Below are 19,601 nucleotides of genomic sequence, written 5' to 3' on the forward strand. Positions count from 1 at the left end.
TTGGGGTTTTTTTTTTGTTTGTTTGTTTGGTTTGTTTTTTTGTCTTTTTCGTTTTTATCGGTACCAGGGATCAAACTCACAACTGCCTGCTTACAAGGCAGGCGCTTATGCCGCTGAGCTAAATCCCCAGACCCTTAATGCTTTATGTTTAAAGACGCACTTGTAAATCAATCAATGTATTTACTGTATCAACAAGTGAAACTGTATGATGTTCTCCACAAACACAGAAAACAGTATTTGACAAAATCCAATATCCAAAAATTAAAACAGAAGTACCACTTGATCTAGCTATCCCACTATGGGTATAATACTATTAGCAAAATATATGACCAATTTAAATTTTAGAAGTTATACAGATAGTCATTAATCCCTCTCAAAATACTCACTCTAAACACATGTCCCATTTTTCTTGCCATTTGCAGAAGCAGTTTTGGAAGTGCTCTTTTATGTTGAATACTGCTACCCAGGGACTTCATAAAAAATTACAGTGTGACCCCCGCTATGTTATTCACCAGATCTAGCATCGCTGGACTTCTGGCTCGTCCCCAAAGTCAAAATGACCATGAAAGGGAAATATTTTGAATTAATTCACAACACCATGTCAGCCATGATAGTCAAGTAAAGACACCCACAAAAAGACTTCCAGAACTGCTTCAGAGGGGCGAGCATGACACGGCCAAGTGTTCCAAGTAAACGGGAGTACTTTGAGGATGGGTCACAGAAGTGTCTCTTTTACTTATACAAAGGACATCAAAACTAGTGTGACAGCTGGGGAGGGAGCTCAGTGATAGAGCAAGAATTTCAGATGTGATCTGTGCCTATCAAAAACCAAAAATCCTATCAGTCAAACTATATAAAAACTCCACAGGTCTGCCTGCCGAATAGACAGAAGGCAGCCGAGCCGCCCCCCAGCCAGAAGCTGCAGTGTTCACCCCGAGAAAGGCAGATGCTGCTCTGCTCTGCCTTCCCGCGCTGAAGCCAAACAGCACCGGGTCTGGTCCACGAGGCACTACTGAGACCCAATCTTAGAAATCACAAGGATCTGAATGAGCTGTCCACTAACACGGGCTTTACATCTAAATTTCACAAGGTCTTTTCTTTGCAGTGGTAAGCAGATTTCAAAACTAAGCCGTTTTTTATATAATCTCAAGCCCAGAGGAAAGGTCAAAATGAAATGTTACCAACATTACTTCTTAAGAAAGACTCAGGATTACAAAGACTTAAAGGTTAATCTTCAGGTAAGTTTGTAAAAACTTGTAGTTGAGTTTTTAGAATTTATTTTTTAAACACAGGTGACAATATTTCCAATTAAGAATCATTCAAATTCTGAAATCCTCAATATTTACAGTCCTTACAAAAATGGAGAATTGGTCACTTAAAAGTAAGGTTTAGAAGTAGTAATAACACACTTAATTGACTAAAATTTCTAAAACTAAAAGGACAACAGATTTCACATTCAGATATACATGATTTCCTAACAGATAAAGAAGTGAATGAAGACAGTAAATGTTCATGTAATTTCATATGTACACAGTAATTTTACTAACAATAATTTTGCTCAAAAAAGTTTTATTTATCTAATTTGGTATAACTAAGCAAGGACCCAGAACTGCAAACATGACTGTAAATTTCTGAGTTTTATGCAGCATCTGTAAGACAAACTGTTAAACAATACTATCGCTGAAATATAAACTATACTATTAATAGCCACAACAGTTTAGTAGTGGGTGAATGCTTCTATGCTTAATAAAGTATCACATTCATTTCAGGAAGAAAAATTAGTCTTTCCTCTACACAGTACATTTCTTAGTGATGACATTTTAAAGAATTCTAATTCTCTGAAATTGAACACTTCAGAGTACAACACAAACAAAGGTGCTGCCTAGCCAAGTTTTTCATAAAACTTAATAAAAACTATAGAAAAGAGAAGCAATTAGAAAAAGTAATTTCACTATCAATCTACATGAAAGGATTAAAATGATGGGCACTGTGTGCCTTTCAAATTATCCTCTATTACAGGTTTCACAACAGAAGTTGAGAAATCTCCTTTATTAACTAGTCTCATTAAAAGAATCAAAGTACTCAGCTTACCTTCTGTATGACATTACCATCTTTACTAAGAAGTGTCTACCTTGTAAGTTAAGTAGTATTTAGTTCCATTTAAAAAACAGCACAGCAATACTCATCTTAGCCTATTATAAAAGGTTATAGCGTATACGAAACACTACACAATCACTTCAGAAAGGCCAGTAGCTCTCTCTAAACCCAAAGACAGAAAGGGAAATTGTGATCCTATGAAAGCACAATCAAAGAATCTCTAACATCGACACCACCAACACGTCCACAGAACCTGACCAACACCTGCAAGGTCTAATTTAATTTCACAGCGTTCAAGAGAAAATAAAAACTTTTAAATTTAACTCTATTAGTAAAAAGCTGATTATGTTATAAAGAATAAGTTAAAATTATCCATAAATACCCATCAAAAAAATCTGACAATCTCTTCCTTTTAAATTACACTGAACTGAGAAAAAAAATCTGGTGAAGTAGTTGGGAGCTCATTTTAGCCGAGTATTACTATAAATCAGGCTTCTTTATCTCCAGTATACCATCTATATAATGTCTGTGATTTGACAACTTCTTCCTAATTACCCACCTTAATTACAGTAATTATATATTTTATAATAAATGCAAGTAACAAGGTTCATTTGAAAGATAAATTGTGAACTACGAGGTTTTTTAAAAAGATTAAAAAAAAATGAAAGATGCTCAACCATTCCACTTAATTCATCATCTTCAACAGGTGACCATTTAACAGAGATACAATTTTGGAGCTTACAATGAGCTCACTTTTAAATCTCATTACAAAAAGACTGACCATAGCTGTTTCCAATTATTAATTGCATCTACCTAATATACATGTCTAACTTAAACTTTTGGAACAGCGTAATATGTGAACTAACACAAAGGCACTGTGTTAAATGTACTGACAGACAAACTATAAAGCAGGGAAGGGTGCCACATGCCTGCAATCCCAGTCACTCCACAAGCTGAAGCAAAAAGATCACAAGTTCAATACTGGTCTGGGTCACATCGTGAGTTCCAGGCCAACCTTGACTGCAGAGGACAGCCTGTCTCAATACATTAATTAATCATTCAATTAACTGAAATATACTAAACCACAGGGGTAGGAGGAACTGTAGCTCAGTACTCCTTGAGTTCAAAAAAGAAAATGCTTCAGGGGGGCTGGGGATTTAGCTCGGCGGCATAAGCACCTGCCTTGCAAACAGGCGGTCGTGATTTCGATTCCCGGTACCGTTAAAAAAAAAAAAAAAAAAGAAATTGCTTCAGAAAAATAAATTCCAAATACCCTCCAAGGCTTGCTTGTTTTGGGATGGCTGTGGGAGGAAAAGTTGATAACAATGCAATTAATATTAAAATAGAAAAAAGCTTTGTAGCATGTAAATGAATATAACTGGGTAGATATATTTCAGTATATTCATACTTCAGACTTTTTTTCATTTCTTATCAGGGTAGCAAAGAAGAATGTTACAATTATAAAATGAATTATGTAAGCCAAAATTTGAGAATTTGCTTTAAAATTATTTTAACTAAGTTTAGCTTCTAGGATATGGATTAGTCCTAGCAATGCCAACTTTATCCAATTCAAAAAAAGTAGTAAGTAGCCATACTTGTAACAAAAATTTTTTCTAAATGAAAACAAGTGCAAGAAACTTACTTGACCAACCTGTGTAACATATACCACAGGTCCTTTCTGTCCTCAGGTACCAATTATGGGGATTAAGACAACTCTGCCGCTCCTAAACTTCTGATTATGTGTTATCTAAAATCTCAATTCATCTTAAAATCAGCAGTGCTGAGTGGCTGGAGACTTAGTTAGCAGCTGCGTGCTTGCCCAGCAGGTACAAAGCCCTAGTTCCAGCCCAGCAGCAGAAGAGGAGAGAAGCACTGCGGCAGTGCTGATGGTCTAGGAAACACCAAAGTGATTATTATTCTTTTTTGTTTTCTTTTTTTTTTTTTTTTTTTTTTTTTTGCAGGATAGAACTCAAAGCCTCTCATTTACTTAAAATGAAAACAAACACCAAATGCCACTCGGAATATGAATTACCCTAATTCTTTCACCCAACTTCACCTCTGCTTAGATAAGTCAGTATTCCAAGGGGCCACCCAGATACTTGTTCTAAACTCAGTTGTCCTAATTATCTCCCTTAATGATGAACTATTAAGGGATTTATGTGAAAACTATACTAATATCCAAACGTCACTCACCACAGTAACACTTTTGGAAAAGGCGTCTGTCTTATCCTTCCTTGTACTACAAAGTACCCAGTATCCCAGCACACCATGATTGCTGGTAGCTAACCTATAAAGGTTACTCTACCTTTAAGTTTTCATCTTTGAAAATGTCACATTACTTGTCACATGTTAAACTGTCTCTCCTCTTCTTCCCTAGATTTATACAGTGAGGCCCTCACCCCTACTACCTCAACATGTAGCCTTAATTGAAAACAGGGTCACTGCAGACACCATTAACATGGTGTGTGCACCAGAATAGAGCAGGCCCCTAGTACATTATTTCTAGGGTCCTCATAAAACAAGTTGGCAAAGACTTGTACAGGGAGCTCATCATGTGCACAGGGAGACGGCTGAGTAACAAGCAGGAGATGGCGCTAGAGCAGGCTCCTCCTCACAGAGCTCAGAGGGTTGCCATCAATCCCACCCACATCTTGATCTCGCATTTAAGCCTTTGTTTAAGCCATCCAGTTTGTATTATGCAGTCACTGGTGAAAAGTCAAATGAAAATGAGAACCTCAGAGTCACACCCCAAATTTCAATGAACAGCTATTAAGCCTAGCAGGTTACATATTGTTAAAAATCTGATGAAAACCACTGTCCCACAGACAGGAACACTGTTCATATGCCACATTCCACTTCACGGCTCACCGGTTCCCCCTTGCACACAGCTCAGAGTACTGCTGAAGGGTAGAGGACACTTGCTTGAGAATCCCTGCATGAACCCACAGACCCACATGGGGTGAGGGGATGCAGATTACACAACCAACCTTTTCAACTAGAAGAAGAAGACTGAAACAATTTCCCCTCGTTGGGTTTTTAAAAGGGATTACAACCACAATCTTATATTTCAAGAAACACTTTAATAAGGTGTGTATAACTACGTCTGAAAATGAATAAACTTTAGCATGACAGCATATTTTAACATTTAAAAAGTGAAGCCAAATATAACGATCCAGATAAGCAATGGAAACTTCTCATACGTACACTATACTTTAAATTTCTCTTAAAAATAGGGATCTCTGCTCAGTAATTCAAAATATTTGCCGTGTTTCTTTGTTTAATCAACTTTATCTTTAGTAGTTGACAGTAATACATTTCAGAATTCAAAGAACAAAAGATTTAGAAAACGAACCTTAACAATTTTGTATTAGTATTATCAATCATTCGTGGCAACCTGCCAAGCAAGAAAAGGTTCCTCTGTAAGCATGTGCTAAAATGGCAGGATGTGGTCAGTAAAAAGACAATTCCAATACCCAGTTATGAGATTCAAAACATTTTACTTTCTTTTCACAGTTAATTAGTTCTCAGCAGAAAGCACAATAGGAAGATACATAGTTAATACACAGAGTCTAAGAACAATTTGAAAAACATTAACTCCCATTCACATAGAAAGAAAATGAATTCAAAATGTGCTTATCTAATTAATTCAGTCTACAAAAGTGAACCATGGAAGAACATTGTATTCTGTCTTATAAAAGTATATTTAAGTAAGTTAAGCACTCTTAATGACAAAAATCATTATTTTACATACATTCTACAGAAATCAGAATAAGTGTAAAAAGTAGTAATTACAAGGTAGTGAAAAAGTGTCTGGACTAACAATCAAAAAAAGGGTTCCCAGCACTTGGGAGGCTGAGGCAAGAAGGTCTCCTTGAGTGTGAGCCCAACCTGGACTAAAAGTGAGCTCAACATCAGCCTGGAATACACATCAGGCTCATGCCTCCAAACACAAACGAATCATGAAGTTTGTGTTTCTTACACAAACTACATATGTGACTAGGCAAGACCACTTAGCCTCTCAGAATCTCGGTTTCTCACCTATAAAATAAGGCCAAACTCTTTGCTGTCATTTCTCAAAATGAGTTAAACAGCAGAAACAACAATGAAACTATAAATCTTAGAATTGCTGATAGATCTTATACATTCTTTATGTGATCAATACAAATTACCAGCTATTTAATAAGAGACAGTAATATTTACCTGAAAAGTTATTGTCATACAGCAAATTCCGAAGCTTACTATAAAGCTGAATCATGCTGTCCAACTGTTTGTTTATCTTGATGTCTAGGATCCAGGCTGGGGTGGAACACACCGGACATCTGGTTCCAATGCAGTCACTTACACAATCGCTTAAAACACAAACACATACATTCAGCAGAGACTGGATTTCAAAAAATATATGATAAACAGTCTGAATGAGAAAAAATAAAGTAGAAGTTGTTCTAATATATAATGGTGACTGGAATACTTGTTAAAATAGTATATTTATAAAGCATGAAACATAAAATCTCAATCTCAAATTGATGTTATTTGCTCTATGGGGCTTGATTTAGCTTGACATTAGTCTGTATAATTTTGCTGCAAGCAAACGTACAGCATCTAAAGCACTAAGCACAGAGAAAGAAGTAAACAGATACAGCATCTATGCAAGTCAGCCATGCAATCCTAACTAGCTCTAATCTTAATACTTCATTTTATAGAAATACTTAAAACCACTGCAAAGAGAGCAAGAAAGTATCTTTTCTTTTGTTTTTGGACAAATGTATAATGGTTTTAAAGTAGTTTTTGAAATAAGATCTTTGACTCTTTCACACAATTTTACAATCTGTAGACTTAGTCACTGCAGGTGATTATTTCAGTTAGGACAGGTTTCCCTAACACTTGCAGTTACAAACGCTTTGCACATTTAAATATGTAACTTTCTTGTTTAGAGAGGGGTTGGGGGACCCACAATCTCTCCTGAAACACATCCATGAATTCAAGAACAAAATCCTACGCCATCCTTAGCCTCACCAGATGGATGGGTGCTAGGTGGCTCGTGAGGGTAAAAGTAAAAGCCACAACTCTCCCAACTAATACTTTCTCAAGCAGCCCACTCAGTCGTAGGCACAGAGAATTCATTCTTATTATATGAACTATCCTCAAACAAGATCCATGGCATTGCTACTTTTTGTATCCTTGGCTCTTAGCTCGATTCCTGACACAAAATAATTCAGAAAAAAGTACAAGTGAATAGCAGAGTTGAGAAGCACCTTTGAGATCATCAAGTTCAATGAATGTCTGATTTCTTTAGCAACAGAACTTTGATGAGTGTCTCTGCTTGTAGTAAAAAGCTAACTGTATCAGGCATTTTGGGTATAGTCTCAGCTATCCACAAGACTGAGAGAGGCAAGAGGAACACTTAAGTCAGAGATTAGGATCACACTGGATAAGAAAGTGAAACCCCACCTCAAAACATAAAACAAGAAAATATTTTTTAACTTGGAATTCCATAACACACACAAAAAACACACAACTAATTACTTGAGCAATTTAAATTAATTCTTGTGCATTACTTAAGGAATACCAGTAAAGTATGAAATCCATCTTCGAGAACAATCAGCTCATTTTCAGAAGAAAATGAGGCCCAGTTGGTTCACTCACCTCACCAACACTGCACTAATACTTTGCTGTGCATTACGTACAAACTGATACCCCCGACCTGAAACGCTTTGAGTCCAGAAGTGTCTCAGACTTTGAATTTTTTTGGATTGGGAACATTTGCATACACTTTACCCGGTGAGCCTCACTAACCTGCAAACCTGAAAATTTCTGAGTACTGAAACTTTTTCAGCAGCATGTCAGTACTCAAAAGTTTTGTTTCAGAGCATTTTGAATTTCAGATTCCTGGGTGAGGGATGCTCACCACATATTCTGTGCTTATTTTGACACTATTCTCAAATTATTATAACAGAAGGCTGGGGGTGGTGGTACATGTCTATAATCCCAGCATGTGGGTAACTGAGGCAGGAGGATGGTCTCAAGTTTAAGGCTGGCCTGGGCCACACAGAGGCCTTGTCTCAAAACAGTAAAACCATTATATAGACATTAGTTTAGAATTGCACAAAAATAATTTCTCAGCAGATCTATATAATCCAATGACCTAATGTTTTGAAAAGGCCAATGTATGATTATCATAAAATCATGCTGGGTAAAAGATCAATTTGAAGTTGTATATAAGCAAATGATTTTAATGTAACAGTACAAAATTTACCGAAACAGCTTTGGATTCCACACAGCATTCAACCTAAAAATTACTACTTCTCTTAAAGAATATCCAGCCGGGTATGCTGGCACATGCCGGTGATCCCAGCACAATGGGAAGCTACAGAAGTTTCAGTTTTATGTGGTAAAAATACACACAGAGTACTTTATGCTCCTCAATTTTGAGTATAAAACAGTCTGAGACCTAGGTACAATATTGTATGCCGTATTCCCAGCACTCGGGGAGACTGTGACAGGAGAGTGAGTTTAAACCCAGTTTAGGCAACTTAGTGAGAATCTGTTTCCAAATAAATAAAAAAAAAGGGGGGGGGGTGCTATGGATAGACTTCAGTACAAAGGCCCTTGGTTTAAGCTCTACTACCACCAAAACAAAAAGCCTGACACCACAAACTGATATTGCTGCCACACGTCTTAAATGAACTATTTTGTAAAGAGAGTACGTGCCTGCCTTGCAAGCAGGCAGTCGTGAGTTCGATCCCCGGTACCGATAAAAAGGAAAAAGACAAAAAAAAAAAAAAAGAGAGTACATGGATTATTTTTATCAGGGACTGATATAAAATATGCATCTCTAAGTATCCACAAGGGATTGGTTCCAAGATCTTTCCACTTCCGTACACCCCACGGATATCATAATCTACAGTAGCCCAAGTTCCTTAAACAAAATTACACAGTATTTGAATGTAACCTATGGACATTCTAATATATATACTTTAACTCATCTCTAGATTACTTAAAAAACCTATACAATGTAAACTCTACTGTATTATTTAGGGAATAAAACCAAGAAAAGTCTATCCATGTGCCACATGCAACTTTTGTTTCAAATTTTGATCCCTGACAGAGAGCAAATCATAACTAAACTATCACAACACTATCAGTGTTAAAATCTGTGTCCTCCCAAAAGATGATGAGGTCAACTATTCAGTGACTTTGAATGTGACTTAATTTGGAAATAGTGTCTCTGTAGATTATCAAAATGAGATCTTTAGGATGAACCCTCATTCAACAGGAACTGGTATAAATAAGGGAAATTTGGACAGAGAAAGAAACATGCACCCAGGGAGAATGCCACCTGAACCAGAAGAAAAAGACAGAAGTAATGTATCTATAAGCCAAGGACTGGCAGATACTGCTGGCAACCCATGAGAAGCCAATGTGGAGGCACAGAGCCGATTCTCTCTCCCAGCCTCCCAAGAGGCTGCCAGCGGCCTATCCTCAGCTTCTCCACTCCGCAAGTGCAGGTAATACTTGTTGTTCTAAATCATCTGGTCTTGATACTTCACAGTGGCAATGTAAGGAAGCCAGTACCTGTATGAACTAGACTTTCATCATTTGGAAAGTCCAGATTCAAAACTGGATGACCTTAAAAAGAGGCGTTTGGATTACAGAAGATGCTAAACTCCCCCCCCCCAACTTAGCAAAACTATCTAAGGAAGCTTTGTAACTTTGGACAAATTATCTCCTTTAAGCATTATTTTCTTGTATGTAAACCTAGGCAGATATTAGGATCCAAACGAGACAATGAACAGTCAGTTACAGGCTATGAGAGACGCACAAACATGAAGTACAGTTACCTTCATTGCCACAGGATTGCTATCTGAAGAGAAACTGTTACATTTTATATATCAAGCTCTAATTACTTACCTACAAAAGATGTGCTCACAGCCTCCTAAGCACACAGGCTCCCTCAGAATATCAGTGCTGATTGAAGAAAGGAAAATAGTTAAGATTTAGGTCACGGCTGGATAAACATTTCATGCTCACAATGTCACAAACCCAAGTGTGTACACAACCATACTTCTCTCCTTCTCAAAACAGAAAGTATTAATGATGTATTCATTTGAAAGGCTGTTACTCTCCCTGCTAAAACATGCTTAATGCACCTGCTAAATCCAAACAGCAACTATGAATCTCAGAACAAGTTATAGCAATTTTTATACTGCATTTGCTGGTAAGTTATAAAAGGAACAATTTTAATCATGTATCTCTAAACTTCTCAGTGGCAAAATTAACCACTGGCTACTTCCAACTGCTAAGGTACATCTTCACGGAATGATTTCAAGTGTGGACCATAAATAAATCTCAAAATGTGACCCACAATGAGAATGATCAAAATACTGTTCAAATGAGAACGTTTCCTAGAGTGAAGGAAAAGTGACAACTGGATAAGAGGTATAAACAAGCCTGCCCACAGATAATCAAAACACAGTCTCCTGAACCACAAAAATCCATGGTTGCCCCCAAGAAAATACATGCTTCTCACTATTACGTAGTTCTCTAGTTTTTCACAGGTGTCTTGCCAAAAAACAAAACAAACAAAACCCAGCCATTCTTTCAGTTCACAGCAAGCTGGCTGATTTCCTCCTAAAGCAACTGCAAATAAAAATCATTACAGTACCAGTCCAAAAACTGAGTAAGATTCACTTGACTGAAGAAAACACTAAATATTCCCAATGTTGTCTATGAAAATATCTGCAACTTTTGGTAGTCCTAAGAAGGATGTGGTACTTCTTAATAAACACACTTCAAGTCATTAAACTCAGTGGGCATAATGCAGCAAAAGCCTTTCAAGAAGGAACATTTCCTGTGCTTGGTTTATTGTACTAACCCTGGGACCTTTAGGTATTTGTACCACTATCATCCAATTGCCTCTATAGACTTACCACATATCAATAAAAACAGTTCTCCACATTTCTTAAAAGATACAAGAATCACACTGCACATTTTAATAACTATAAATCTTAAACTGAAATTGGGCTTTCAGAAAGAGCGCTAAGAACAGAGTACTGAGCCACATCATTCCCAACATACTCAAATGCTGCTCAGTGACATTATAAAAATCATTACTTTTTAAAAACTCACAACAATGGATTTTTCTTCCACACTACATAGAACACAGTGATTAAAAATATGACTTGTGATTCTGGCAATTAAAATGACCTCTTTTGCAATATTCACGTGGCTCACATCAATTCCGTTCATCACTTCACCTGGCAAACCTGACTCCTCTTTCCCCATCAAGTGTGTAAATATTCTAATTCATTTGGGATCTGAAGAGTGGCGTTATGGCGCTCCTGTCACAATCCATTTCCTCCATTCCTTTTATCTTATCAACCTCACGGCTCTGAGAGAACTCTCTTCAGCCTCCCAGCTCTCCTGAGTCAAGCCCAGGCCACAGGTACTGCTACCTACGGCCATCTTCAGCATCACCCAGCACTGCTCATTACTTACGCATGGATCGGTGGCCACCTGTAATACCACCCAGGCCCAGGGTCTGCTTCCTCCTGGCCGTGCAGGCTACCAATAACTATGATTTTAAAAAATGAAAAAACTTAGCTTTTTAATCTCTGCACCTCTCCCAAAACCATGTGTTGATCTCTAAATAACAAAACGAATAAAGAGATGACTACTGAAAGCAACTGAAACTCCCAACTTCACTGAAGCCAAATGGTGACAGCATGGGATCACCTAAACACGCGGCCAGTTACACTGATGTCACCCTTTTGTTAAGTTTTATGTTCTCACAGCACCTTTATCTGCCTATTTCAGCATTTCCTTAGGGACTTCTTTTCCTGCCTCTCAAAGCTGCCATTCCCCTAGGACGCAGTTCATGGGCTCTGGGCTTTCTCTGGCAGTACTTACATCGGTGCCTTGACTCTTCCTACTCTTTAAGTTTCCTTCCTCAGATGATGCTCAGCTCTATCTACGGTTCTTATGCTTCACCCTACCCATCAGCTGCTGCCGGGCAATCAGCAGTGACTTAACACCTATGAATAACTCAGCAGTAGAACTAAGTATTCCAATTAGTGAGCTAGGCTGTATTTTCTGAGGTGTTTAATAGGTGAGGGCTGACATGGGAGAAGTGGATGTCAAGTACACATTTGCTGTGCAAGCAAGCTCCCATGGGGGCAGGGAAAGGTGTGTGAACACAGTAGTGCTCACTCTTAAGTTCTTCTTTAAAAGGTGTTACACACATGAATGCAATCATTATGTACTGCAAACATGTACTAAAAAAAAACCCAAAATAAATAACATACTATTATAACCCCAAATATTGTATACAGTCATCTATCCTTTTCTGGTTTGCCTCATAATCCTTTTCTAGTTTTCCTCACAATCTAAAAAGTTACATTTGCTCTTCGTTGCCTGGGGACCAGCGAGTGGGGCCTAAACAAGGATCCTGACCCAGGAATCAGTCGCCTGGGGACCAGCGCGCAGTTTCCTGCCAGGACCAGCCAGTGGGGCCTAGGCAAGGATCCGGCCCCAGGAATCCCACCCCGGTCTGGGGGAACTCTCTTCATTGCCTGGGGATCTGCCTATGTTTCCTGCCTGGACCAGCGAGTCCGGTAGGCACAGAATCCAACCCCAGTCTAGGGGAACTCACTTCCTCGCCTGACGGGCCAGGTTCCCTGTGGGCCCAGCCAGTCGGGCATAGACACAGTCTGGGGGAACTCTCTCCCTCACTTGAACAACCCTTGAAGCTCGAAAATATAGGAAAATGACAAAAGACCAAAATGCAACATCAAACATCCAGCCCATCCCAAGAAACCACATGCATAGAAGGAAACACATTCCACACACCTGAAATACCTGAAATAATAGCAACTGAAATAAAGAAGCAACTCTGGGAAACCTTAAAGGAATTCAAACTAGAAATAATCTCTCAGGTAAAAGAAGAAAGGCTAAAAGAAATAAAGGAGATGCTGAACATATCTAAAGAAGACACAGTTAAAAAATTGGAGGACCTAAACAAAAGATAGAATCCCTGGATGAACAATATAAGAAACAAACAGAATACATAAAGCAGATGCAAAGAGATATACAGGGAATCAAAAACCCCATTGAAAGTTGTAAAAACCGCCTCAATGAATGTGAAGATAGAATTTCAGACCTCGAAGGCAAGATTGCAGCTAGCAAACAGGAAAGGAAAGATCTTTTAAAAATAACAAGAAATCAGGAAATAACAATTCCAACACCTGCAAGATGATACAAAGCGGAACAACATAAGGTTGATAGGGATAAATGAAAAAGAAGGAGACAACATAAAGGATGTCAAGAGGATATTTAGAGAAGTAATAGCTGAAAATTCCCCAAACATGAGATTAAAAACATATCAAGATCAATGAAGCATATAGAACTCCAAATAGCCATAACCAAAATAAATCTACACCCAGACATATAATAATGAACATCCCAGAAATCGAACAAAAGAATAGAATATTAAAAGCTGTCAGCAAGAAAAGACAGATCACCTATAAAGGAAAACCTATCAGAATCACAGCAGACTTCTCAGCACAAACAATAAAGTCAAGAAGAGCATGGAGTGAAGTATTCCAGATCCTAAAGGAAAATGATTTCCAACCTAGGCAGATATACCCTGCAAAACTGTCCTTCAAAATCGATGAAGAAATAAGATACTTCCATGACAAAGAACAGCTTCACGATCACCAAGCCAAACCTGCAAAGAATACTGAAAGATAGTCTAGATACATTTAGGAAAAAACCACTAAATAAAGCAGACAATTAAACAGAGCAGAAAGATAAAGATGCAACAGAAAAAGATAATATGTCAACAACAAACCAATATATAACAGTTCTAATCATTAATGTAAATGGTCTCAATGCACCAATTAAAAGAAATAGACTGGCAGAATGGATCAAGAAACAGAATCCAACCACATGCTGGCTACAAAAAACCCATCTAACCGAAAAGGATACTTAAAGACTAAAAGTCAAAGGATGGAAAACAATACTTCATGCAACAGGAACCCCAAAAAAACCGGGGGTAGCTATTCTGTTTGGAGATAATCTTAATTTCAAACCAATAATGATCAGCATACTGGTTAGGGGAAAACTTCAAGAGGAAAAGATAACTATCTTAAATATACATGCACCAAACTCCAGAGCACCCTATTATATAAAACAAGTACTAACAGAAATGAAAAACCAAATTAGCAGTAATACAATTCTAACAGGAGATCTTAACACACCACTGACACCAATGGACAGATCAACTAGACAGAAAATCAACAAAGAAATAAAAGAACTGAATCGCACCAGTGAACAAATGGATTTAATAGACATATACGGAGTATATCACCCAACAACAGAATACACATTCTTCTCAGCAGTATATGGATCATTCTCTAAAACAAACCATATATTAATACACAGAACATATTTAAATAAATGCAAAAGGGTCAAAATTATCCTTTGCATGCTATCGGAGCATAGTGCTATGAAATTAGAATTAATGATAAAAGGTACTGCAAAAATCCCACAAACACATGGAAACTGAATAAACACACTCTTGAGTAATCAGTGGGTCACAGAGGAAATTAAAGAAGAAATTAAACAATACCTACAAACAAATGAAAACACAAATACAACTCACCAGAATCTGTGGGATGCAATGAAAGCTGTCCTCAGAGGAAAATTTATTGCACTGAGTTCCCACATTAGGAAAACAGAACGAATACAAATAAATAACCTGATGCTACACTTCAAACATCTAGAAACAGAAGAGCAAGTCAAGCCTAAAGCCAAAAGAAGAGAAGAAATTATAAAAATCAGAGCAGAAATCAATGCAATAGAGACCAAAAAAAAATCCAAAAAAATAAACGAATCAAAGAGCTGGTTCTTTGAAAGAATAAGTAAAATCGACAAGCCCCTAGCCAACCTTATTAAAATAAAAGACGAAAAAGCTCAAATTCATGCAATAAGGAGTGAAAGAGGCAAAATTACTACAGACCCTATAGAAATACAGAAGATCATCAACACCTATTTTGAAAACCTCTACTCTCAAAGGCTTGATAACACAGAGGAAATAGATTCCTAGAAGCATATGAAGTACCAAAGCTGGGGCATGAAGATGTAAAACTACTGAATAACCCAATTTCTATTAATGAAATTGAAAATGTAATTAAATCTTTACCTACAAGGAAGAGCCCAGGCCCAGACGGATTCACTGCAGAATTCTACAAGAAATACAAAGATGACCTAATGCTAACACTCCTCAAAATCTTCAATGAAATTGAAAGGGAAGCAATCCTTCCTAAATCGTTCCTAGAAGCAAATATTACTCTAATACCAAAACCAGAGAAGGACCCAACTGAAAAAGAGAACTACAGACCAATCTCCCTAATGAACACAGATGCAAAAACCCTCAATAAAATATTGACAAATAGGATGCAGCAAATCATCAAGAAGATCATACACCCCGACCAAGTGGGATTCATCCCAGGAATGCAGGGATGGTTCAACATAAATCAATAAATGTAATCCACCATATCAATAAAGCCAAAAGTAAAAATCACATGATCATTTCTATAGATGCAAAAAAGCCTTCGATAAGGTCCAACATTCATTCATGATAAGAACCTTACAGAAAATTGGAATAGATGGCCTTTACCTCAATATAATTAAAGCCATCTATGACAAACCAACAGACAATATCATACTAAATGGCCAAAAATTGAAGGGCTTTACTTTAAAATCAGGCACAAGACAAGGATGTCCCTTTTCACCACTCCTATTTAATACAGTACTGGAAATACTGGCCAAAGCAATTAGACAAGAGAGAGAAATAAAAGGCCTAAAAGATAAGAAAAGAAGTTAAATTATCATTATTTGCAGATGACATGATACTCTATATAGAAGATCCCCAAAACTCCATTGAAAGACTGCTAGATATAATAAATAAATTCAGTAATGTAGCTAGACACAGAATCAATACTCAAAAATCAATAGCATTCCTATACACTAACAACAAAGTCACAAAGAAATAAGAAAGGCAACACCCTTCACACTAGCAACCAAAAAAACGAAATATTTAGGAATTACTCTCACAAAAGTGAAAGGAATATACAGGGAAAATTAAAATACACTGAAAAATGAAATTGAAGATGATCTCAGAAAATGCAAAGACATCCCTTGCTCATGCATAGGAAGAATAAATATTGTGAAAATGGCCATTCTCCCAAAACTTTTATACAGATTCAATGCAATCCCGATAAAAATACCATCAACATACCTCATAGAACTCGAGAAATCACTCCTAAAATTCATCTGGAGTGAGAAGAGACCTAGAAGAGCAAGGACAGTTCTAAGCAGCAAAGGCAAGGCAGGAGGCATCACAATCCCTGACTTGAAGTTATACTATAAAGCAACTGTAGTAAAATCAACATGGTACTGGAACCAAAACAGAGCCGAAGATCAGTGGAATAGATTAGAAGATACAACCACAACTACAAACACACTCAACCACCTTATCTTTGATAAAGGAGCCAAACATGTTCACTGGAAGAACGACAGTCTCTTTCATAAATGGTGTTGGAAAAACTGGCTCTCCATATGCCGAAAATTAAAACTAGACCCATGCCTATCACCATGTACTAAAACAAAATCTAAATGGATCAAAGATCTTAATATTAAAACAGAAACACTAAATCTATTGGAAGACAAATTGGGTAAAAACCTTGAAGACATAGGAGTAGGTAGAGAATTCAGGAACAGGACTCAAACTGCACGGGAATTACTTCCCAGAGTCAATAATGCGATCGCCTCTTATTAAAAAGTTTCTGCGCATCAAAAGAAATCTCCAGCATAGTGAAAAGAAAACCCACAAACTGGGAAAAAAATCTTAGTGAACTGTCCCTCAGACAAAGGACTTCTGTCTAAAACATATAAAGAATTAAAAAAAATCAGACCCCCAAAATTCAAAGACCCAATCCAAAAATGGGCATCTGAGATGAATAAACAATTTTCAGATGAAGAAATTCAAACAGCAAATAAATACATGAAAAAATGTTCACCATCACTGGTCATTAGAGAAATGCAAATTAAAACCACACTGAGATTTCATCTCACTCCTGAAAGAATGGCCAAGATCAAGAAAACCAACAACAACAAATGCTGAAGAGGCTGTGGGGGAAAAGGAAGTCTCCTACACTGTTGGTGGAAGTGTAGACTAGTACAACCATTGTGGAGGGCAATCTGGAGATTCCTCAAAAAGCTGGGACTGGAAGCCCCATATGACCCAGCTACTCCACTTTTAGGCATATTCCCAGAAGAACTAAAAGCATCATACCACAGTGATATATGTGCACCCATGTTTATAGCCACACAATTTGTAACAGCCAGATCTTAGAAACAACCTAAGTGTCCATTAACTGAGGAATGGATAAAAAAAAAGTGGTGGTATTTTATACAATGGAGTACTACTCAGCTATAAAGAATGATCACATTGAGATGTTTATAAATAAATGGACGCAGCTTAAGACCATACTCATAAGTGAAATAAATCAAACTCACAAGTATAAATATCGAATAGTTTCCCTAGTGTAAGAAATGATAAGAATACATAAAAGTATGTGGTAATCATGATTCCCAATCATATTGGTTTGAATCCATATGTTATCACTCATTAATTACAATGGTTTTAACCTGGGTTGTTCCATTTTAGTATCGGTGATAGTACAAATAGCTATTCTGAAGAAAACAACACATCATAAAAGCTAGTGCTGATTTAATATCTTGTTTTGAAGTCCCATTGAGCTGTTGTACACCTGTTTCCACTGGTTTTAACATGTGGTATCTTACTATATTTTACTATATGCGATAGTATAAACAAAATTTTTTATAGGCAAAGAGATAATATAGAAACCATTGTTCGTTTTATGTTAACTGGTTGTAAATACCCTGTAATTTCTTCATTCTCTTGAATAGCATCAGACTGACTTGATAGCTTGATGCTGTAGTATATGAAGTTATACTCAAATAATTCAAGGAAAGAGGCACTACAGTGACTACTATTATGTTAGATTATCTGGGGGTGAAACACAATGATGCTTAAATTGTTCGGTTCTGATCTGTGTTGTTCTAATACAATGTCCTCTTTTACCTCAATCTCACCCTTTTTAAAAATTATCTATTTTCCTTACATTTTTTTTCAATTAAGGGAAAACTAAATTTAAAAATAGCGGGATATATTATAGTAACTTTTTTGTTTTCCTATTAACCTGATATGATCCCCAGTATTGTTCTCCCCATCTTGTTCTGTCAGATTTTACTATATTCTATTTTGTTTGATAGTATCAAGTTTGAGGGTATAGGCAACCACTTTGAAGGCAGTAAGATTCACTAAGATGCCCATTATGGTTTGACTATTATCTTCTTTTGAAATCCTGTAAGGTCTCCAGTGTAGGTTTTATTGGTCTTGTTCTGTACGGTTTTGATCAATTCTATTATACCTGACGATATAGGCAACTTTTTTAAAAATAGCAAGAGGCACAATGGTAACCATTTTAGATCATCTGATATTCTATTTTTACATCATGTACTATGCCCATCCTTTTGTTCTAACTGACTGTTTTGTTTAGCCACGTTAAGTTTTATTCTCTCCAAAAAAATAGTAAGAATTGTGGGAGTAAAAAAAACCCAAGAAGTGTAATTGTTATTAAAAAGAGAGGAAAGGAAGGTGGTCTAAGGGATATAACTGCATGTATGTTTGAGTGTGTAAGGTGGAAATCCATATTACTGAACTTTTGTTGGATCATTGATCGGCACTGTCTGCAATCTCACTGTATGAATGTTCACTTTACATGCTTTACTTTTATAATTTGGACAACTATTTCAAAGATGACAATATGTAATCTATTAACTAGTGATATCTTACTGTATTTTTTTCCTTGAAATTTTGTATTATTTGTACCCTTTTACTGCTTTTTTTAATTTTGTCTTTTTTTTTCTCTTTAAATAAAAAAAAAAAGTTATATTTGTAGTCGCACTGAGACATTACTGGAATCCCACAAGTTAATTCCAATCTACCACCTCCAATCCAACCCATGGCAAGAGTAAAGACACGAAGACATTCCAAGTGAAGGGCAGCCAACAGGTCCTCAATCTAATCTCCATGAGGATGTGCAGACAAAGGCCCTCATTCTCCCAGCATTTATTATCTTGTTAAGAAGGTGGGGGGGGGGGGGCTCGAGGATGAGTGACAGTGAGGATGGAGGGAATTAGGTGAGTAACTTTTGAGCTGTCCAGGTCAGGCAGGGAGAAAAGCATCTAGGCAAAATGCAGAGATAAGGTTATGTGGGAAGGATCAATTTGCATAATTCAATTAGGGTAACAACTGAATTGTTTTAAGAGGCTGTTGCTTCAGTTTCCATGTAAACTCTTGTGCCCTGAGGAGTCTTAGCCTCTTTACCTGGAGGCTCATACCCAGATGACATTCCTGG

At 37.1% G+C, this 19,601-nt stretch overlaps 1 protein-coding gene across 1 annotated transcript in view; it reads right to left on the minus strand.

Moving 5' to 3' along the window:
• Bard1 (BRCA1 associated RING domain 1) overlaps nucleotides 1-19,601 on the minus strand; it is a 71,145-nt gene that overhangs the window by 44,273 nt on the left and 7,271 nt on the right. Inside the window, exons 2-3 of the mRNA XM_013157779.3 lie at nucleotides 10,006-10,062; nucleotides 6,298-6,446 (exon numbers count right to left, since the gene is read on the minus strand). Of these exons, the coding sequence (XP_013013233.2) occupies nucleotides 6,298-6,446; nucleotides 10,006-10,062 (206 nt within the window). The remainder of the gene's footprint in view (nucleotides 1-6,297; nucleotides 6,447-10,005; nucleotides 10,063-19,601) is intronic.

The sequence above is a fragment of the Cavia porcellus genome, unplaced genomic scaffold (assembly GCF_034190915.1).
Source record: "Cavia porcellus strain 051 isolate PalLab524CR breed Dunkin Hartley unplaced genomic scaffold, mCavPor4.1 scaffold_26, whole genome shotgun sequence".
Taxonomy (NCBI): domain Eukaryota; kingdom Metazoa; phylum Chordata; class Mammalia; order Rodentia; family Caviidae; genus Cavia; species Cavia porcellus.